Source organism: Myotis lucifugus, unplaced genomic scaffold, assembly GCF_000147115.1.
Source record: "Myotis lucifugus unplaced genomic scaffold, Myoluc2.0 scaffold_687, whole genome shotgun sequence".
In the NCBI taxonomy this organism is placed as follows: Eukaryota; Metazoa; Chordata; class Mammalia; order Chiroptera; family Vespertilionidae; genus Myotis; species Myotis lucifugus.
The window spans coordinates 241,844-262,262 of record NW_005871735.1 but is presented as its reverse complement, the minus strand read 5'-3'; the positions used below and the strand labels follow the sequence as shown (position 1 = coordinate 262,262).

The 20,419-nt window shown below is 58.0% G+C and overlaps 4 protein-coding genes across 11 annotated transcripts; 2 read left to right on the top strand and 2 right to left on the bottom strand.

The window, feature by feature from the left end:
- Nucleotides 1-472: 472 nt before the first annotated feature.
- On the top strand, nt 473-2,180 carry B3GALT4 (beta-1,3-galactosyltransferase 4). 2 transcript variants are annotated; one of them, XM_023746496.1, is made up of 2 exons: nt 473-619; nt 729-2,180. In XM_023746496.1, the coding sequence occupies exon 2, from the start codon at nt 752-754 to the stop codon at nt 1,904-1,906; it is 1,155 nt and encodes a 384-aa protein (XP_023602264.1). In that variant the 5' UTR covers nt 473-619; nt 729-751; the 3' UTR covers nt 1,907-2,180. The 2 variants fall into 2 exon arrangements, with proteins under 2 accessions (XP_023602264.1, XP_006105517.1); XM_006105455.3 differs by having other exon boundaries at nt 485-568.
- Nucleotides 2,181-2,443: 263 nt separating this feature from the next.
- WDR46 (WD repeat domain 46) lies at nt 2,444-10,730 on the bottom strand. The gene is made up of 15 exons (XM_006105457.3): nt 10,322-10,730; nt 9,792-10,004; nt 9,604-9,684; nt 9,355-9,467; nt 9,144-9,231; nt 8,969-9,030; nt 8,615-8,719; nt 8,368-8,518; nt 8,120-8,255; nt 7,832-7,931; nt 3,513-3,826; nt 3,308-3,402; nt 3,074-3,169; nt 2,828-2,941; nt 2,444-2,715 (listed from the first exon to the last, which is right to left on the bottom strand). Exons 1-15 carry the CDS (start codon nt 10,478-10,480, stop codon nt 2,614-2,616), a joined length of 1,929 nt encoding a protein of 642 aa, XP_006105519.1. The 5' UTR covers nt 10,481-10,730; the 3' UTR covers nt 2,444-2,613.
- A 79-nt stretch (nt 10,731-10,809) lies between these two features.
- PFDN6 (prefoldin subunit 6) lies at nt 10,810-12,036 on the top strand. The gene is made up of 4 exons (XM_006105459.3): nt 10,810-11,092; nt 11,328-11,398; nt 11,480-11,604; nt 11,802-12,036. The coding sequence occupies exons 1-4, from the start codon at nt 11,029-11,031 to the stop codon at nt 11,929-11,931; spliced, it is 390 nt and encodes a 129-aa protein (XP_006105521.1). The 5' UTR covers nt 10,810-11,028; the 3' UTR covers nt 11,932-12,036.
- A 773-nt stretch (nt 12,037-12,809) lies between these two features.
- Nucleotides 12,810-20,173, bottom strand: RGL2 (ral guanine nucleotide dissociation stimulator like 2). 7 transcript variants are annotated; one of them, XM_023746487.1, is made up of 19 exons: nt 20,073-20,168; nt 19,764-19,955; nt 18,487-18,570; nt 18,084-18,262; nt 17,906-17,956; nt 17,709-17,816; nt 17,519-17,651; nt 17,011-17,262; nt 16,825-16,928; nt 16,652-16,736; nt 16,505-16,573; nt 16,246-16,320; nt 15,699-15,731; nt 15,457-15,578; nt 15,266-15,361; nt 15,075-15,186; nt 14,676-14,966; nt 13,525-13,639; nt 12,810-13,409 (listed from the first exon to the last, which is right to left on the bottom strand). In XM_023746487.1, the coding sequence occupies exons 2-19, from the start codon at nt 19,917-19,919 to the stop codon at nt 13,198-13,200; spliced, it is 2,277 nt and encodes a 758-aa protein (XP_023602255.1). In that variant the 5' UTR covers nt 19,920-19,955; nt 20,073-20,168; the 3' UTR covers nt 12,810-13,197. The 7 variants fall into 7 exon arrangements, with proteins under 7 accessions (XP_023602255.1, XP_006105523.1, XP_023602256.1 ...); XM_006105461.3 differs by having other exon boundaries at nt 17,519-17,816; nt 20,073-20,173; XM_023746488.1 differs by lacking the exon at nt 17,709-17,816.
- Between the last annotated feature and the right edge of the window lie 246 nt (nt 20,174-20,419).

The following is a 20,419-nucleotide window of genomic DNA, read 5'->3' as shown; positions in this document are numbered from 1 at the left end:
TGTTGGTCATTTTCCCAAGTCTCCACTGATGTCCCCACCCAGCTACCCAAACAATGTCCTCGGTTTTGGTTTAAGCAATGGTGTCACTCCCTTCCCACCCTCTTAAGGTATGAGGTGGGAATAGTCACTCAGCCTGTAGGGGGAGCCCAACCAGTTTTCCCTGGGGCTGGACTGGGGAGTGCAGGTAGTTGGAGTCTTGCAGGTCCGGTGAGTTTTTGCAGGTTTTGGCCGTCCTAGGTTTCTACAGTATGGGACTCGGGTGTTGGAAAGTTGGGGGTGGGGTGCAATTTCTTGGATACGGCGTTGAGGGTCTCGGCTCCCGGCACCCGGAGGTAACACGTGGTTGGGGAGGAAGATCTACGTCAACACACACTGGTCCAATCCGGTCCCCAGAAAGTCCCCCTCCGGTATCTGCCAGGCCGCAGGCGGGGTTCTGGGAACGTGCGGAGCCACACCCCTCCCGGGAAGGGGCGGGACTGCCGCTCAGCTCCGCGCCGGCAGGAGGCGGCTGGTGCAGCAGCTCAGCCAGCCATGGAGTGGAGCTTCGGGGTGGCGGGGCAGCGACCAGGTAACCTCCCCGCAGCCTCCCGCGTCCGAGCCTCCGCACCTTATGGCGCAGGTACCGCCCGCCATCTCCGCTCGCCCCATCCTCGGTGTGGTCGGTTAGGGACTCGGGCTGCCGAGAGCCGGCTCCGCGCCCTCCAACCGCCCTCCGTCTCCCCCGCCAGGCTCCCTCTGACTGCGCCACGCCATGCCCCTCAGCCTCTTCCGGCGCCTGCTCCTCGCCGCCCTGCTGCTGGCGATTGTCTGGACCCTCTTCGGGCCCTCGGGCCTCGGGGAGGAGCTGCTGAGCCTCTCGCTAGCCTCCCTGCGCCCCGCACCGGCCTCGCCAGGGCCGCCCCTGGCCCTGCCGCGTCTCCTGATCCCCAACGAGGACGCCTGCGGTGGCCCCGGCGCGCCTCCCTTCCTGCTCATCCTGGTGTGCACGGCCCCCGAGAACCTCAACCAGAGGAACGCCATTCGGGCCTCGTGGGGCGGGCAGCGCGAGGCCCGCGGGCTTAGGGTGCAGACTCTCTTTCTCCTGGGAGAGCCCAGCGGGCGGCATCCCTCCCGGGGCTCCCATGAGAACGACCTGGAACGGGAGTCAGTGGCCCAGGGGGACATCCTGCAGGCGGCCTTCCACGACTCCTACCGCAACCTGACCCTCAAGACGCTCAGCGGGCTGAGCTGGGCGGACAAACACTGCCCCATGGCCCGCTACATCCTCAAGACGGACGATGATGTGTTTGTCAACGTTCCGGAACTGGTATCAGAGCTGGTCCGGCGAGGGGGGCGTTGGGAGCAATGGGAGAGGGGCATGGAGCCCCAGAGAGAGGCTGGGGCTGGAGATGGGGAGTGGAAAGGAGGCCGCCCCACCCCGGTGAGTCAGCCCATGCCTCTTCTGTACCTGGGCCGTGTGCACTGGCGGGTGCACCCCTCTCGGACTCCAGGGAACAAGCACCAAATATCGGAGGAGCAGTGGCCTGCCACCTGGGGCCCTTTCCCACCCTATGCCTCGGGCACTGGATATGTGTTGTCAGCTTCCGCTGTGCAGCTCATCCTCAAAGTGGCCAGCCGGGCCCCCCCTCTGCCACTGGAAGATGTCTTTGTGGGGGTAAGTGCCCGACGGGGAGGCCTCACCCCAACCCACTGTGTCAAGCTGGCTGGTGCCACCCACTATCCCTTGGACCGGTGCTGCTATGGGAAATTCCTGCTGACATCCCACAGGCTGGACCCCTGGAAGATGCAGGAAGCCTGGAAGCTGGTGGGTGGCTCTGATGGGGAAAGGACTGCACCCTTCTGCTCCTGGCTCCAGGGAGTCCTGGGCATCCTGCGGTGCAGGGTAATAGCCTGGCTTCACAGCTGAGGACCCGGGCCACTGGCGAGGAGTGAGGAGCTGAGGGGCCGGCCAGCTCCCCCACCGTTCTCCCGGGCCCGAAGCATCTGGCTGTAACTGGACAGTTTCCTGACACCAGATGCTCAGTCCGTCACTGAAGCCTGAAGGATACAGGGGAAACCCAGGGTCTGGCCTGCCAGCCCCAAAGATGGTCATCAGGAGAGTAAAGCAATGCTGTGGTCATCCCCCATCCATGGCAGGAGAGGGGCAGGAGCCCCTCAATAAATTTGTGTTTCTACTTCGAGTGCAGTGTGGTCCGCACCAGGAGTCCCGGCACACAAGCCTGGGCCCTGCCAGCCCCTGCTGGGTGGGAAGCACATCTCCAGGGACTCGGGAGAGAGAGGACAGCCTCTTTGAGGAGAAGAACCCCTAAAGAGCAAAGATAAGGCCACAGCAACCACGAGAGATGGGGTGGGGGTAGGGGTGGGACACATGACCACTTGGAGCCTAGAGCAGCCCCAGGCTGGGCAAAGGAAGGGGACAAGTACACAGGATGATCCAGACACATTATCCAAAAACTTCACTTCCTTCTTTAATACCCACCCACCCCAGGAGCCAGCTGTCTATTCCCAGTTGGGGAAGGGGCACCTGCCCCTCCTCATTCCAGAGAACAGGAATTCCCCCCATAGGTGATCTTGGGGAGAGAGTGTTGTTCCCAGGCCATCTTGGAGCCTGGCTCAGCGCACAAATCTGTCCAGGGCAGATGGCCGGGCCCCCATGGGCTTGGCGGCCTTCTCTTGCTTCTGTGGCTGCTGCTCAAGGCTCTGTCTGACTTTGTCCTGGGAAGATAGGGGGCAAAGTGTGAAGTGGCAGGCTGGCAAGGACAGAGGCACCAGCAGAAGGAGGGTACAGCCCGTGGGAGGCCTGGCCCACCCCCAAATGCTCCTTTACCCTGTGTTCCTCGTCCATGACCTTCCTCTTCCTCTTCACCAGGCTTGCTGTGGAGCTTCGGCCCTTCAGCTTCGGCTTTGGCTGGAAGGGAGCCTTGGACTCTGGGTCGTAGCCCTGGGGAAGGGGACAGGAGTGAAGTCTGTAACAGCCTCGGAGACAGGGCACTGTGGCAGCACCCACCTGCTGTACCACACTTCTAGCATGTGGTGGGTGAGGGTGTGCCTGGGCCTGGGGTCTGCTCCCTACCAGCCTCTCTATCCGTTCCTTCTTTGCCTGCTCCAAAGAGATGACATCAACCTCTGCCAGGGCTCGTGGGTCCAGACAAATGAGCTCTGCAGGTACCTGGAGGTGTCACAGAGAGAGGGACAGGAATGGGTGAGGAGGGTGACCCCAAAGAGGGACTGCAGCCAGGCGGTTGCCGAATCCAACTCTTTCCAAAACCCCCAGTATGAGAGCTTGCCCCAGCCCCCACATCCTCACCTTCTCCAGCAGGGCCTTCACCTCCCACTCCTGCCTCTGCTTCCGGCTCCTGTACGGATTACTCTCCAGGCCGTCGAAGTTGGGCTCAGCAGCCCCTGGGGGGAGGGAAGAACGTGGAGCCATAAGCAAGAATCCAGCTCAGCACTCCAGCCTGACCAGGCCCCTTGCTCCCGGCTATCTCAGGCCCACCCCTTGGCCCACTTACCAGGGACCAGCATGCTGGTGATGCCCCCACTGTGCCCCACCCCCAGCACGTCTTCAAAGGGGCAGAACTGAAGGCCATGCACGTGGCCCGAGAGACGGTGGGTGAGATAGGGCTTCTCCAGGGAGGGTGGGCTGGCCTTGCCCTGCCCTGTCCATATGTTGACCACATCACCCATTCCTGCGGCCAGCAGTCCCCGCTGGGAGAAGGCCAGGTGCCCCGCTCCCTGGGGCAGGGTCCGAGCACTCAGAGGCTGGAACGTCCCTCGCAAGTCAAAGGTCTTCAGCTGGTGGTCCAGGCCAGAGGTGGCCATGTACCTGGGGGATTAGGGAGGACCAATTACTTTGTAGTGAGGGTTACTGAGCAGGCCTGTGGCCGAGTCCAGGCATCAAGTCTGGTTGGGGATAAAAAAGACTGATGGTAACCACAACCATCACACCGAACACTGCAGACAGCCTCCTGGTCACACGTCACACAACTCTGTACTATGTGGAATTTCCTTTTTACAAATGAAACAGCTCAGAGGAAGGAAAGCAGGGCGAGAGGTAGAGCTAGGATTCAAGGCAGGCCTATTCCTTAAGATCTGCCCTCTAACGTACTCAAGACGTAAACCAAAGGGAGAATGCCCATGACGTGTACCTAAATGTGACGTCCCACTGCACAGACAGGCAACACGGCGGCTCAGCAAAGGGGAGGGCGGATGGACTGCAGTGGTCAGGAGGCCTTCCTGGGGAGACTGGGATTTGAGCCATTCCCAGCAACTCTCAAGAAAGCAGAAGCAGACACAGCAGGTACAAATGGGTGAACGGAGAGGAGAGGGGGAGGTGGAGGGGTGTATCCAGGACTGGCAGGAAACAGACCAGGAGGGTCAGCAGAGGACAAGTTGCAGGGACTCTGTCAAGTCAGATTGGGATCGAACGCCCCAGCCGTGCCCTCTGGCCATCACAAGCCACCACGGAAGACGGCATGGACCTGAGGGAACCTTAGGAAGTCATGAAGCCATGTGCCAGAGGCCCTACTCCACCCTCTTCCCCAGAGGAGGGCGAGGTCGCTGACCAGATCCTCTCAAGGAATCGGGCACTGCACTAGTTTATTGTCAGAGGCTGGCCTTTCTGCCTACGTTCAAGCAGTTCCTCAGCGAGGGAGGCTGGAGAGGAACCAGCCAGGCCAGGAGACGCACGTTTGCAAAGGGCCAAGGATGCTCTCTCTAGCTGTGGCTATGAGCCCCAGAGGAGGGGACTGAAGAGTTCCTAAGAGCAAAGGCCCAGCTGGATACTTCTGACAAGACTATCAGGGCCCAGCTCCCCCAAAGGGCTCCTGGGACACAGGGCCACACCCTTCCGTGCACCAACAACTCCGGGCACATCCTGACTCCTCACCCTCTGGGAACCTCTGCAAATGCCAGGTGGGCATCCAGGCCATGCTACCATGTGGTAAACAGTCCAGCTTTGAGAATCCAACGCCAACGGATTCCAGAAAGCCTCTTATGGAAGAGGCGAGCCTCATCTCTGGAGCCCCTGCGGAGGACCTGGGGCTGGACCTGCGGTCAGAGACCGGAGCCATTCTGCACTGGTGTTGAGCAAAGCTCAGTGAACGAGCTCATTAAGCCCCGGAGAGGAGCGGCTGACCCAAGCAGCCCCGGAAGGCAAACTACAGCTCAGGGCCAGCAGCCCACAGAAGGCAGCCAGCTCGGGACAGGCCTCGCATGGGCCAGGCTGGCCCAGCTATGGGGCCAAAGAGGCAGAACCAACTCATTTGGTACCAAAAATACAACTCTGGGAGTCTAAGGGGTGCGAGCCCCTGGAGACTTTCATAAGGTGGGGGCCACTTCGCTTTTCCTTTTCCTGATTTCCTTTCAAACAACTTAAAAATAAAGGTACGTAGTTTCTATTTAATATAGAGGATTCTTGAGCAGCTGGAAAAGGAGGAAAGCAGCCGTGGGGAGGCTGTTCTGACAGCTCCCAGGGAACAAGGCAGGAGGAAGGCTTGAGGCTGGAAGCAGGCTGCGAGCACCACACATGCCCACGGAGACAGCAAGGATGGAGGGAAGCAGATGTGCAGGGACCTTTGAGGGACAGGCAGTCAGGACTTCACGGGGCTCATGAACAGCAGAGCCTGGGCACCCAGACAAACAGTGCTTTTAAGTTCTGCTCCTCCGGACGCCAAGGAACACGGGGCTGTGTAGCGAGCTAGTGGTGTCCAAGAAGTCAGATTGTGCGCGACAGGAAAATGTGGCAGAAAAGGAGCAGGCAAGGAGGAGCCTGGGAGGCGGGTGTCCGATCCAGTGATGGACACGTCAAGTCTGAGGTGACAGAGACAGCTGAGTAGCAACTAGATGCCCCACCTGGCAATCATCCCTGAAAACTACTGCCACCTGTTTTTGTGAAGAAAGTGTAACGAACACTGCACCCAGGCAGGCTCAATGGCCCATTCATCCTTCTGCCCCCGAACCTTAGCACAGAGCCCCGCGAAGGCCTGATGAATGAAAGAAATTAGAAGAAAACACACAGGAATCTGTGTGAAAAACTCCGCCAGATCCACACACACATACACACCAGACAGAACAGCTGTGAAAGGCAAATACTCTCAGGAAGCCCAGACATTCCAAGCAAACCCACCTCCCTGCCCTCACACCAGCCAGACCTAACGGGAACCGTGTGTTACTGACGGGACGATGAAGGCAGGGCTCCCTGTTCACTGGCTCCATGCTAAGCTCCATGTGCCTGAACTCACTTTACCGCCTACAACAGCTTTTTTTTTTTTTTAATTTTTTTTTTACTATATTTTATTGATTATTTTACAGTGAGGAAGGGAGAGGGATAGAGAGTTAGAAACATCGATGAGAGAGAAACATCGGTCAGCTGCCTCCTGCACACTCCCCACTGGGGATGTGCCTGCAACCAAGGTACATGCCCTTGACCGGAATCGAACCTGGGACCCTTGAGTCCACAGGCCGACGCTCTATCCACTGAGCCAAACTGGTTAGGGCTACAACAGCTTTTTGAGCTCAGCCCAGGACTGGCAAACTACGGCCAAACAAATCCGGCCCACTACCCTAGATCTGTAACGCCCACAGCTGAGAATGATTTTTACGTTAAGTGGTTGGGGGGAAAAAATCAAAAGAATATTTCAAGCCCGGCTAGTGTGGCTCAGTGGTTGAGCATCGACCTATGAACCAGGAGGTCACAGTTCGATTCCTGGTCAGGGTATATGCCCGGGTTGCGGCCAGGATCCCAGTGTGGGACTCCGATTAATGATTCTCTCTTATCACTGATGTCTCTCTCTCTCTCTCCCTTTCCCTCTGAAATCAATCAAAATATACTAAAAAAAAAAAAAAAAAAAAAAGAATATTTCAAGACGAGAAAATTATAGGAAATTGTGTCCACAAATAGTCTTATTGGAACACAACCACATTCACTCATTGACTGCTTTCGTGCTACATTCGCACAGTAGAGTGGTCAAGACAGACACTGACATGGGATCGCTTTGCGCTGCTGCTGGAGTCGCAGCCTCACGGTTATAACCCGACAGCACTCGGAGCACCTCCCAGGCCACCTGTCTCATCACCTGCCTGTGTGCAAGACATTTTCAAGGATAAAATATGTAAAACCTCTCTACAGATCACCTTTAACAGATACACATTTGCAGTCGAGTTTGAGGACTTTGAACACTAACTTTGAATATCAATTAAGCAAAAAAATTATGGCATTCAATTATTACATTTTGAATTTCATTGTTTAAAAATTTGTGATACTTTTTTTTCTTATTATTCAAATAGCTACATAATACCCTCGATTTTGCCTCTTGGCCAGAAAAGCCTAAAACATTTACTATCTGGCTTTTATATATGTCTATATATGTACATGTACATATATATATTGATTTCAGAGAGGAAAGGAGAGGGAGAGATAGAAACATCAATGATGAGAGAGAATCATCAATTGCTACAGCCTGCACTGCCCACACTGGGGATGAAGCCCACTACCAGGGCATGTGCCCTGACCAGGAATCGAACCGTGATGTCCCAGTTCATAGGTCGATGCTTAACCACTGAGCCGTGCCAGCCAGGCCTACCTGGCTCTTTATAGAAAAAGTTTGCTGACCCTTGAGCTAGACACGCATGTCCCCACTCTCAGGGTGCGGAAAGTGTGGCACACAGAGTTATGTAATGTGCCCATACCCACATGGCTGGTCAGTGGTGACACCAGGATTTAAACCCAGGCAGCTTGATGCAGAGTCTGTGCTCTTAAAGACACACGGCCTTCCATACCTTTCCACCCAGCTACGACCACCAGCACCTCATGCCCAAACAAGTGACTTACGTGCCTGTAGAATCTACTGCCACAGCCCGGACCCCCCCGCGGTGACAGAGAATCTTTGCCAACGGCTCCTTCATGGCCGGACTCCATAAGGACACAGTACCTGGCGGTCAGAGGAGAAGAGCCAAAGTGGGCACGGAGGGGATTAAACTTGGGAAAGATGGCGACTCTAGACCAAGAGGAGCCCAGAGAGGAAGGTAAAAGGGCAACTTTACGGGACTGGTGGAGTACAAATATAGGAGAAAAGCAGGGTAGGATGGTCAGAGAGTCAAATCTCAGCCAGGGACCCACCATTGCTGTGTCCAAGATGGATGACGGCATTGTAAGGGTTCTGGGTCATGACGTCCAGTCGTCCGGCCCGGGCATTCAGAGCTGCCACAATCTTCCCCACTGACACGTCCAGGTAGGTCAGAAAGCCTGTCTCTGACTGTGAGAGAGAAATGAGTCCTGATTGCCCTGTCCTCCCTCTACTGGGGTGCCAGAGGAGGCATGGTCTTCTCAGGGGCTCCCACCCAGTCCCTGTGCTGACAGCCACTCACAGAGGTGGCCAGGAGGAAGTGGAAAGGCAGGAACTCAAGCCGAGTGACGCGGTCACAGCGGCGGATGCAGTGGAGTTCAATTCCCTGGTTGTCGTAGATGTGAAGCCAGCGGTTCTGAGCGACAGCAAGCAGTGCCTCCGAATGCAGGAACCTGGGAGGAGAGAGCAGGGGGTAAGGGGTCACAGCTGTCATTCAATCAAGAAGGGCTGTCTCACCGCCACTGACCCCTGACGGACAGGCCACTGACCGGATGTCCCGCACCGCCTCCATGACGTTGATCTCACACATGAGCTTCTTCGTCACCCAGTCAAGGGCAGCCACATGACCCCGGCGCCCTCCAAAAGCCAAGTGTCTGTTGAAGGTGGGGAACACGCAGGGTGTCAATGCAGGGGAGCACCCTCAGACCATTTGAGGTCTGCTTCACGCCAGCCCCTTCTCTCCAGGTGAGAGATGTCCTCCGTGTTCACCCTCACACGCAAGCAAATCACAGGACACACCCCACATCAACAACCAAACATACACGGTATGAGTGGGCCTGGCTGAAGTGGTTAAGGAGACGGGCCCTCATTCCACTTCCAGAGTCACTAGAATTCAACCTTACCTCCCAGTCTGAGAGTAATTCAGCCTGTAGGGTCCAAACTGTCGCAAGTTCAAGTCAAAGTGCTGGGCAAGGGAAGAGTTAAAAAAAGAGTGAAGAACTAAATGGCTCACTTCAGTAATTCCCCCTGCCAGTCCCCACTTCGCCTTGCCAGGCCCGTCCCCATCCTCAGGCTCACCTTGGCTGCACTTGCAATGTCCACAGCCTCCACGATGTCCGCCTGGCGAATCTTTGCTGTGTCCTCCCCATCCTCCCCTTCCAGGAACCTGCAAGTGAGCGTTGGAGCTGCAGTGAAGCTTCCTACTATGAGGTAAGTGTGCCAACAGGGCACGGGAAAGGACGGTCCCAGGGAGCAGGGGCAGGAGAGGCCCGGATCAGGGGCCACTCACCCAGGCTCCTCTGCAAGCAGCAGCTCCGAACGAGCGGCTTTGACACTTATTTCCTCTTCCTCAGCCTCGGCCACCTCAAGCCGGCTTCGGGTTTTGGACTTAGAATGTGGCAGCTATAACATCGGTGGTGGGGAAGGTCCGGGGGAAAAACAGACACCATGTGAGGTCACGAGAGAGCCACCTGGTCCCCCTCCATCCATCTCATCCAGACACCCCTGCCTGCAACCCCGCTCTCAGACTGGCCCTCACCTTTTTGGATTTATCAATGCGGCGGAACTTCTGAGCAACCTCCACAGAGACCGGGGCGGGGCCTGGGAATGGGTCCTGGGCCTGGGGCAGGGAGGAGGCAATTCGCTGACGGGCTCGGATTGACCCCAACCTTGGCTCCTTCAAAGCACAAGGCGATACCCCGCTGCCCTGTCAGGTCCCATGCTCACCCCCGACAAGCTCCGCGGCGGCTCCGCATCCCTCCGTTCCCGGGGTTTCTTTACGATCTGGGGCTTCTTGGAGACGCGAGACTTCTTTGGGATGTGAGTGTTCTTTGGCTTCTGGGGGCGGAGCTCTCGATTCCTCTTCTTGTTAGGAGAGGGCCCTGGAGAGGCGGCGGCAGCGGTCGGAGTGGTCTCTTCCTCCCAATATCTCCGCGGTCTCTTTTATATATATAATTATTATGATTAATTTCAGAGAGGAAGGGAGAGAGAGAAACACCAATGATGAGACCATCATTGACGGCTGCCTCCCGCACGCCCCACACTGGGGATCGAGCCCGCAACCCGAGCATGTGCCCCGACTGGGAATCGAGCCGTGACCTCCTGGTTCATGGGTCAATGCCCAACCACTGAATCAGGCTGGCTGGGCCGTGGCGGTTTCCACGGGCAGATCAGCAGCCCTGATGGTCCGCTGCCCGTGCCCCGCCCCTCCGGCCCCGGGCCTGAAAACTTTCCTTCCGCCCCAGGAAGATCTCTACCTTTTTCTTGGTCGGAAGTTTGTCTTTCTTGGGAGGGATATCCCTGCCCGGCTTGGGGGCAGTCTCCATCCTGCCCACTCTACGGACGATCCACGTGCAAACTCCTCTCAGCTGTCCCACAGACGCACAGGTATCTCCCGGAAGTCCTCCAACCCTCATCCAATCAGCGCTGTACCAGGTGGGAAGCCTTAGTCGCCATCTTGAATGAGGGCGGCTCGCCCTTAAGGGGCCAGGCGGACCTTGCTCCCGCCCCTCCGAATGGCAGCTTATGCACGAGTAACGAAAGAAAGGCAAGTCCGGGACCAGGTCCTAAGAAACGGTGCGGTTGATTTTTCCATCTTCGTTTCCCCATCTTGCCTAGAATCTTCAAAATTTGTATTTTTAGCAGAACGCCGCTTACTAAACGCGTCTGAACTACAATTCCCGGCATGCACCAGATGGTAGCATTCCCAGCATTCCTTGTTTACTTCCGGGTTTGTAATTACTGAAGGGAGAACGAGAGTGAGGCGGGGTTTCGGTTTGGGGTCTTGTTGCAACTGCCACTCGCTACGGCCTGGGCCGTGTGGATACGAAGGGAGAAGCCGCTGTGCCCCGAGAGGCCGCCCCTCAGGAGAGCTGTCACCTCCGCGAGCCAGACCATTGCCGGGAGCGCGGGGCCTTCCAGAGCGTGAGACCCGGCGCCCCTCTCCCGCAGGCTCGCCGCCGCCATGGCTGAGCTGATCCAGAAGAAGCTGCAGGGGGAAGTGGAGAAATACCAGCAGCTGCAGAAGGGTAAGGGCAAGGGCGAGGGAGAGGTCGGCGCAGCCTCGCCCCGACCCGTCACCCCTTCGCGCGCTCCGAACCCAAAGCCGTTCTCAGGCCATGCTTCCTTCCCCACCCCTGCCGCGCCGCCCCGGCCTGACTGCCTCCCACCCCGTTTTCTTCTGACTAGGATGGTGGGGGTCAGGGGGCACGTGTCTTTTCTCTAATAAAGTCTTTCCTGCCACCCACACTCCCCCACCCACAGACCTGAGTAAATCCATGTCAGGGCGGCAGAAGCTTGAAGCACAACTAACAGAAAATAATATCGTGAAGGAGGTGAGACTGGGACTGTGGGGCAAGGAGGGAGGGGCGGTCCTGGCCAGGATGCTGACGTCCTGTGCTCCACGCCTCCACCAGGAACTGGCCTTGCTGGATGCGTCCAACGTGGTCTTTAAACTTCTGGGTCCCGTGCTGGTCAAGCAGGAGCTGGGGGAGGCTCGGGCCACAGTAGGCAAGAGACTGGACTATATCACAGCTGAAATGTGAGTCTGTCCCCCACCCTGATGCGCCTGACACCACCGAGGAGAGGTGCTGGGAACCACTGCAGAGGTCCACGTCCTCCAACCCCTTCCCCTCCCTGCCCTAGATCTCAAGTTGTCCACTGATCTTTCTTGCCTTCAGCATCCTCACTAAGTCTCCCTAACTGATTTGCTCCTTTGTCTCTCTTGCCTCCTCTCAGTAAGCGATACGAATCCCAGCTCCGGGACCTGGAGCAGCAGTCAGAGCAACAGAGGGAGACCCTTGCGCAGCTGCAGCAGGAGTTCCAGCGGGCGCAGGCGGCCAAGGCAGGGGCTCCTGGCAAGGCCTGACCATATGGTCCGGGGGCAGGGGGAACCCAGGCAGCTCTAGGGTCTATACTGTAGCCAATAAAATGTGAAGTCACCTGGCTGCTTGACCAGCCACTTCTATCGTAATTGTCTTCATCCATTATCCCAGCCCCTTCCACCTAATGTGTATACACCACCTGTTACTTCAAGTGCAAATTCCTGGAACTGGAATTGTTCTTTGTGACAGAGTAACCCATCCTTTCTTGAGACTAAAATCTGAAATATCTCAAGCCTCGTCTGCATATAAAACACTTAGCTTGGTTGGCAGCCCCTTTAGGAAACATGAGGGCATTTACAGTGCAACCGTTGTTGGGAAGATGAGTTTAATTCAGTCCTCTCATCTGAGACCCCAGGAAGAAAGGTGGGACCTCAGTGCTATTTCGTATCCTCCAAGTAGCCTCAGCATCTCTTAGTCTTTTTAGTATCTCATTTGTTAGAATTTGAATGTAGCTTGGACTGATTTAAATCCTAGCACATACTTTGTGATGTTCTAAGTCCTCCAAGTTTGTACATTGCCCACAAAGTTCTTCCATGTCTTTGTCCTAAAATTGTTTCTTATAAATTTGCAGCCAGGGGAGTTCTTCATTCTGATCACTTTAACTGGGTGGCTAGTACTTGACATGGGTCTGTGACAACTCAGGAGAAAAATGTAAGAGCAAAACAAGGGACCGGGGACGGAGAGGTTGCTAGGGAGGAATAAACCAGGATTCTGAGGGCACGGTTTTTCAGCAACACTCCACTTTCAGATCTTCATTGGGATAGAAAGCGCTGGGTCCCTTCATGTTCCATCTAAATTCCAACTAGCTCCCCTCCCGCACTCCCAGCGTCTAGTTCATACACTGCAAGGACGGGAATAGAACTCAGGTAGTGTTTTGGTTTATTTTAGTGTTGTCACAGTGACAGGAACCCCCAGAACAGGAACCTACTTCTTGCCGTCCTCTCTTCCTGGGACTCAGAGCCTCTAGGTCTTTCTTCTCCCCCTTTTAGGCCTTTCCTTGGCATGCTACAACATGGCCATGTGCTGCATTCATGGAAAGGGTGTTTATACACAGGTATCCAATGTCATTACCAGGTCCCACAGGGCGGGAGCTCTTGGCTGTCTGACAAACCAGTGGCACTTCACTGCCCCAGGGTAGCTGGCCACCTTTCTGGGTTTCTTCCCAATGCAATAGAACTGCCACCATTCAGCATGGCTACCCGCATCTGGTGTGGTCACCAATAGTTCTGTGAGCCATGAGAGCTTCCTTCTCAGAACAGTGCCCGGGCAATCTTGCGTCCTGTGGCCTTGATCCTGGGAAAGGAACCCCCTCCTCCCTCACTTGGGGGAGTTCCTGAGGCAGAGGGGCCGCTGGCAAGACCAGGGGTAGCGGTAGAGGACCTTCGCCGCTGCCGCAGGAGGAAGTCGTGTGAAGCTCTGTCCATAGCATAGAAGACATTGGCCGAGGGTGGGATGGTCAGCTCTGTAGGTTCAGAGAGGAGGCGTCAAGCTCAAACACAGTTGCTCCCCCAGTAACCACCTGGATGTAGAAGCATTCCCACTGATGGGCACCACTCTCCCCCCACGTCTCCTCTGACCTCGCTCCCCTGGTAGCAGCTGCACTAGCTCATACTCCGAAGCCACTGCAGAATCACGATTGTTTTTCTTAAGGACACGACTGATGATACTTGGAGCCTTGTCCTGGCTTGTCACCTGGCAGGACAGGAAACCAAAAGAGCAATAAATTGACCAGAATGACCTCTGATTCCCATCCTTCCAATCCCAGCCACTGATCTCCCAACCAAAAAAGGTTACCCGTGTTCAATACATTTATTTTTTTGAGAGAGTGGAAGGGAGGGGGAGAGGGAGAGACATCGATGTGAGAGAGACACATTGATTAGCTGCCTCCTGCACGTGCCCCAACTGGGGCTGGGGATCGAATCTGCAACCCAGGTACGTGCCCTTGATCAAGAATCGAACCCCTGACCCTTTGGTGCTAAGACCAACGCTCTAACCCAGTGGTTCCCAACCTGGGGCACACGCCCCACAGGGGGGCAATTCGAGAATGAGTTATCAACAGTGACTTTTTTGCATTTCTTATGGTTCTAGGGGCCTCATATACAGTATATAAATACATATTGTGACATATTTATGCATTTCAGTTCTCTATTATGTTTTGAAGCTGCCATGTTTTCATATCACTTCATATTTTTTAACAGTTTCTTAGTGATTTCTTCCTCAGTACTTCAGCTATCCTTTCATTCTTTTATTTTTCTCTTTCATGGATGCTATATTCTTTGGAAGCTTGTTTAGACCAAGTTAATGGCCTTTTAGGCTTCCTCCACGTGACTAGGAGTTCACTTTTTGAATAAGAGGAATTGTATGTCACGGGGGAGGGGGCATCAGGATTTAGAGATGCGTAGGTGGGAACTGGCCAAAAAAAAAATTGGGAACCGCTGCTCTAACCACAGCCACTCCAATACTTCAGCGTGAACAGGGAAACCCAATGTGGTGGCCCTCTGTCCTCCACAGGCCAACTCACGTGCCCAGTGAGATAGGGCTGCTCCCCGGTGGGGAAAACTGCTGTTACCAAAAGTTCAGGTGCCGCAGCTAACAAGGCTTTCAAATAAAACGGTCAGAATTAGAACTACAATCATCTACAATCATCCTCCCATTTGGGTTCAAACCTAAGACTATGATCCCACAAAGCACCATCCTCACCCCCACCTCCCAGCCCACGGCCCCTCACCAAGATGCTCTTGTAGACACTGCCATCTTCCCCCAGCTCCATCTGGACTCGGATGATTCGACAATCGGAAGCCCCTGGCCCAGAGCCCCCTCCCCCGGATGCAGGCCCCCTGGAGGCCCCTTCTGCACCCCCACTGAGTGGGGTACCACAGGAAGCTGAACGGCGGTGACCTCGAGAAGGCCTAGGAGAGGATGCTGGGGGGGACAGGTGGCTGGGGCCAGCTGGACTCTGTAGGGATGGAGTGCTTTCCAGGGCAGAGTCCAGAGATGACACAGATGGCCACTTCATGTGCTGGGGGCAAACAACATGAGGGACTGGTGTGAGGCAGGGAGATCAAGGAAGAAACATTCACAAGAGTCAGGGTCAGTGTTGAGGTCAGAGGTCAGGAGCAAAGCTCACCTGGGCCAGGCGGGTCAACAGAGGAGCAGGGTTTCCAGGCACCTCATCTCCCCCAACATTGGGCCGGTCCCAGGAGACAAGCGGGGTGGGACCCCCAACAGAGCCAAGAACCCTGGAGTGGCAGGAGGTTGTGAGGGTCAGAGGAAGAAGGCCAGTCCCCAAGAGACTCCCCCCAGCCACGACCCCCTCACTCTGTCCACTGCGAGATGACCAGCGTGGGCCGAAGCACTCGGGGGGCAGGAGGGTCACCAGTACCAGGTGGCTCCACCTCACAGGACACTCGATGGCTGGGGAGAGGGGCAATGGGCAGAGGTCAGGATGTGACACATGATCCCCATACCCTGCCTGAGCCCTGAAGTCCCAACCTCACCCAGCAAGTCACCTCTGGGCCTCTGTCAGTGGCCGGAGCCCCTGTAACCACTGCTGGATGTCGGGGTCGGGTCGGAGGTCATAGCCACGACATTCATTCTGGAGCCGCCGCAGCTCAGAAAGGACAGCAAACTCCTAGGAAGGGACCCTCAGACTGTAGGAGCCAAAACTCCGGGGTCCCGACTTCCCTCCTTCCTTCTCCCCTTCCTGGGACGTGGTGAGGGATATCTAGCACCCAGCCCAAGCACCCCTCACCTTCCTCCGCTTGTCAAAATTGATGTATCCATTCTGCAAGAGCAAGGGGGTGGGGTGAGAGTCCCACCCTGTCAGAGAGACCACGCCCCTCCCAAGCACAGGCACCTCTGGCCGCCCCCCACCTCTCTGACACCCCCCAATCTGTCATTCCCTAAGCACCCTTCCTTACCCTCTAAATTGAGTATCTCAGATTAGAAATTTTCCACTTTACAGAAAAGAAAATTAGGGCTCAGAGAGAATTAGGAACTTGCCCGAAGTTCCAGTATTCAATCACTTAACAAAGTCTGTGTCTGCTTAAATTCCAGGCATGTTCTCAGCACTGGCCAAGGATTAATTCATTTAACCTTCACAACAGATGTAGACACTGTCACTAGTTTCCCATTTGCAGGTCACTCGGGCACAACAAGGCGACGCAGCTCGCCAAAGCAACAGAACCAGAACCCTGGCGCTCGGGCCCGAGCCCTGGTGCGACCTCAGCACCTTCCTGGAGGGAGGCCTGTCTGACCCTGAACCCCTGGTTCTAGATCCCACTGAACACACCACTGACCTCAAGCTCATCCTTGGAGGCTGCATCCAGCATCACCAGGTCCTTCAAGAAAGTGCCAAGGTACGGGACCACACCCTGTGGCAGAGGTCAGAGTCAGGCACCCTTGCCACTGACCCGAGGGCTCCCGCCCTTGCACTCCCCCACCCCATGCCTCAGAGGACAAAGTGAATTGTCCTCACCCCGCTGTGCCTTTTCCCACCCCTCTGACTGCACCCCCCACACACACTCCTTCCTCCTCACAACCACCCCCAGCACTCACCCCACCCCGGGAGCCAGACTTCAGGGCCTTCCTGGAATTCGGCTCCAGAGAGGGCTGCCCTTTCACCTCCTGGGGGTGACAGAACAAGGGAAATGAGGGTGGGGGAGGCGCAGGGATGGCGAGGAAGGCCAGGGAACGGGGCCTCACCCGCAGCAGCAGCTCCCGGCTCTGGGAATAATTATCCTCCTCGGAGAAAATCTGGCAGAGGCTGGAGAAGACCCTGAGGCTGTCCCTGGGGGAAGGAGGGCAGCAGGTTGAGGACCAGCGGCTTAGCACCCTCTCCCAGCCCTCAGCCCAGCCCAGTGCCCCATCCTCCCCACCTGGCTGCTTCCCCCCAGGCTGCCCGAAGCCTGTGGATGGGGCTGGACTGCAGGGCCGACACCACAGCATAAACTGAAGAGAAGTTTCGGAGCAGACGGCACTCCTGTGGGGTCACAGAGGGAGGCCACAGCTGTGGGATCTCTCTCCACACCATGGTCCCCAACAGGGCCAATCTCCTCTCTTACCTCTGCCACACGGATCCACTTCTCCAGAAGCCGGGCCCTCTGGGGCGGACGGAGTGGCCGTATGGTCACCTCCCCCGGGTCCTCTCCAGTCGAGATAGCCCCCAGGACAGAGCTGACCACTGCCCCTGCCACCTTGTTGAACTGTGTGACAGTAGCTCGCACAGATGGGCAGAGGTGGGAATGTCCCGGCCGGTCTCTGTGACCCCACAGGCCCCCCAGGCACTGAGAGGGAACGAGATTGAGAAACAGCTCCTGTGGGGAAGAGGTCAGAGGTTACAGTTCATCGTCAAGAGAGCCAGCCTTCCAATATTAGGGGTGTGAGGATCTCAGGTGGCCAAGGGACCCAAAGGGGCACAGGATTTGAAGGGTAACAACCAAGGGGAAAGGGGGAAGGTCAAAACTGGGTGGACAGAGGAGGTTGGGAAGGGTTGGAAGCAAGGAAAGGATCTGGAGTCGGGGAAAGGTTAGTAAGGGGCACGGGCATGGGGGTCACAGGTCAGGGTCTCACCGCATCTAGCAGGGTCAGCTGTTCGGCCAAGTGGTCAGCGAGGAACACCAGGACATCCGTGGGGTCAGCAGGGGGATCGCCGGGGAGGGCCAGGGGCTTAGGAAGGTCGGGGGCCTGGGGGTCCACCCGGGACCTGAGGTTGCGGATGAGGTCAGCGCTGCCCCCCCCAACACCCTCCCCTGCTGCATACCCTGTCCGAAGCAAGAAGCTCTCAAGCCGGTCAAGCTGACCCTTGACCTCAGAGCCAAAATCCTCAGGGTGAGAGGCCAGCCAGGTTGACAGCACAGAGATGGCTACCCTGGGAGAAGGGGGATCAGCCAGGGGTCAGATGTCAAGCTGCAGCTTGGGCAGAGGGGACTTTGAGGCCAAGAACTAGGGGTCACTCACCCTTTTGTCCTCTCTAGTTCATCAGCAGGATGAGATTCAAGGGCTTCCAGCCTGGGGAAAGGAAGAGATCCCGTCTCTATTTTTCCCCAAACCCCCAGTGGCTTTGACTGTTTTGGTAGGATATTCTGCTTTAGAAAGTCCAACACCTCTATGACCCTTGGTCCCTTACGACCCTGACCTGTCAGCCATGAGCCCTAGCAGAGCAGGCGTGGAGGTGAAGGCCCGGTGGGTGGCCAGGAGGGTTGCTGTGAAGGTCACATCAGCCCCTGATGTCCGGACATCCAGCAGGTGTCTGACCAGAGCCTCCAGGGTGCCAGCTCGGAGCCTTCGGGAGGAACGCGGGGGAGGTGTGGGGGCCTGGGGGAGACAGAGCCCTTCTTCAACTCTGCCCTAGGTTTCTGGGGGAAGCCCCAGGCCCAGGCGGTACCCCAGGCTCACTGTACTAAGATTCAGAGAGGGCAAAAGATTGACCAGTCACACAGCAGAGTCCAGGCCTCCAGCCCAACCTAGCACTCTGGCCAGAAAGTTGGCCCTTCCGGGGGTCATGGGCCAGAGGTGAGAAGCCAAAGTTATGATCTCACCAAGGGATCAAGGGACCGATACTGGCGGCTTGTGACAGTAAAGGTGGCTCCATCCTCCTCCTCATCCCGGACAGACACGGGGGCCTGCAGGAGTAAGGAAGGGAGGTCAGACCGCCCTCCTCACCCACTGCCCCAGCCCTCACCCAGGCCCTACGCCTCCCTCTGACCCCTCACCTGTGAGGGCGGGGGATAGTACCATCGAGTGCGAGAGGTTGGGGGGGCTGGTGACCCCAGGTCTCCCCCACTGGGGCCCAGACAGCCCCACCCAAACCACCTCAGGGCCCGGTGGAATCGAGGGGTTTGCGGTGGGGGAGCAGGTGGAGTGCAGGAACCCTGATCCTGGAGACCACCGTAGCCCCTTCCCCCCAGAGCTGAACCCCAGCCCAGCAGAGAAGCAGGGTGCAAAGCGCAGGAGGGGAACTGAGAGCCAGAAAGCCAGACAGAGCCCTTGAGACGCTGAGGCCTCAGTCACAGGCACAGCCGCGCGCTCCGCCCTCCCCCAAGGACCTGGCCGAGCCCGAAGTTAGTCTCTCCCCTCAGCCCCCTTCCCCCTGGCCCCTGGAGACCCCCCCAAGGTGGCGGCTCTCATCCCAGCACAGGAAGGAGAAGGGGAAGTGGGGATGATGGGGGGCGGGGGGGCGGTAGACTCTTGAGTCACGTGGCTACAGCCCCTCCCCCAACCGATCCCGAAAAACCAGCCCTGCCAGTCACTGCCCTGGCCCAGCCCTGGACCCTGATCCAGAGCCTCCGGGCCCCAAGTCCAACGTCTGGCCCCTCGGGAGGCCTTACCCCGCTCCCGGGCACCACTCCGCCCCGGGGGAGGGCAGGCGGCTCCCCCGCTCAGCCCGGGACCGTCCCTCCTAGATCCAAAAACCTGGGTTTCCCGCCTCCACCCAGCGCCAGGCGGAGAGGGGGAGGGGTCACGAAATCGAAGGGCTCCCTCCCCAATCCCAGCGTCCAGGAGCCGGTTACCGTGGAAACAAACCCCTCCCCGCCAAACACACCCGGCGGGAGACCGGGACCAAAACTCGGCGCCCAGAAAGGCCGACACGCCGGCCGAGGCGGAGGCCCGGGCCCGCGGGACCAGGGCCGGTTCCTGCGGGCGGGCCCGCGTCCGGCCACGGAGAACCCCAGGGACGCCGGGCTCCCGCGGCGGGGGACGCGCAGACCGCGGGCGGAGCGGAAATCACCGAGGCCGGGAGGGGAAACTCCGGGCAGAGGCGGCGAGAGGAAGGGGGAGCCTCCGGTAGCCCCCACTCCCACCGCCCGCACCTCACCTCGTCCTCCTCCTCCTCCTCGTCCTCCTGCCCCTCGCCCGCGCCCCGGCCACTGGGGGCCCCCCCCTCTTCGGGGTCTCGGCTCCGGAAGCTGCTCAGCACCACTCCCCCGGGGGGGCTCGTGTCCCACAGCAGCCGCAGGGGCCGCGGGAGCATGGCCGAGGCGTCAGCAGGGTCGGGCCATGGGGGCGCCTGGGGAGACAGGAGCGGCGGCGGTCAGCGGGCGGCGGGAGCGGCCGGGCCGGGCGCGCCGGGGGTGAGGGGTCACAGGGCGGAACAGGCCGGGTCGCCGGGGGCCCTGGCTCTGACCTGCTCGGGCGGGGTGGGGGCCGCGCGGGTCCGGGCCGCAGTTCCCGTCGGTCTCCGGTCCCCGGCCGAGTCCCCTCCCCGGCCTTTCCGCACCCCTGTCCCCCGCCCTCCCGCCCTTTCCGCTCTCCGCTACGCCCGCCCGCTCCGAGCGCAGGAGCCAAAAAGGGAAGGAAGTGAGGACAGGAGCCAGGGCCGCGGGCGAGGGGAGCGCTGGGCGCCGGGACCCGGGACCGGGAGCCCGGCCCGTCCGCGGCCCCGCGCCCCCTCCCCAGCCTCGGCCCGGGACTCTGGGGCCGCGTCGCCCTCACAGGATGGGGTGGTTTCCCGCCTCCAGCCCGGGGCCCAGG

What these genes read in the sequence shown, in the direction of transcription:
- RGL2 (XM_006105461.3), bottom strand. Translation starts at nt 19,919, where the DNA reads ATGCTCCCGCGGCCCCTGCGGCTGCTGTGGGACACGAGCCCCCCCGGG. An exon ending in GCCGGGAGCTGCTGCTGCGG is followed by an intron (nt 16,574 to 16,651) that starts GTGAGGCCCCGT and finishes TGTCACCCCCAG; the next exon opens with GAGGTGAAAGGGCAGCCCTC. An exon ending in TGTTGACCCGCCTGGCCCAG is followed by an intron (nt 14,967 to 15,074) that starts GTGAGCTTTGCT and finishes GTTTGCCCCCAG; the next exon opens with CACATGAAGTGGCCATCTGT.
- PFDN6 (XM_006105459.3), top strand. Translation starts at nt 11,029, where the DNA reads ATGGCTGAGCTGATCCAGAAGAAGCTGCAGGGGGAAGTGGAGAAATAC. An exon ending in AAAATAATATCGTGAAGGAG is followed by an intron (nt 11,399 to 11,479) that starts GTGAGACTGGGA and finishes CGCCTCCACCAG; the next exon opens with GAACTGGCCTTGCTGGATGC. An exon ending in GACTATATCACAGCTGAAAT is followed by an intron (nt 11,605 to 11,801) that starts GTGAGTCTGTCC and finishes GCCTCCTCTCAG; the next exon opens with TAAGCGATACGAATCCCAGC.
- WDR46 (XM_006105457.3), bottom strand. Translation starts at nt 10,480, where the DNA reads ATGAGGGTTGGAGGACTTCCGGGAGATACCTGTGCGTCTGTGGGACAG. An exon ending in CGCCGCGGAGCTTGTCGGGG is followed by an intron (nt 9,685 to 9,791) that starts GTGAGCATGGGA and finishes TCCCTGCCCCAG; the next exon opens with GCCCAGGACCCATTCCCAGG. An exon ending in TCATGGACGAGGAACACAGG is followed by an intron (nt 2,716 to 2,827) that starts GTAAAGGAGCAT and finishes CTATCTTCCCAG; the next exon opens with GACAAAGTCAGACAGAGCCT.
- B3GALT4 (XM_023746496.1), top strand. Translation starts at nt 752, where the DNA reads ATGCCCCTCAGCCTCTTCCGGCGCCTGCTCCTCGCCGCCCTGCTGCTG.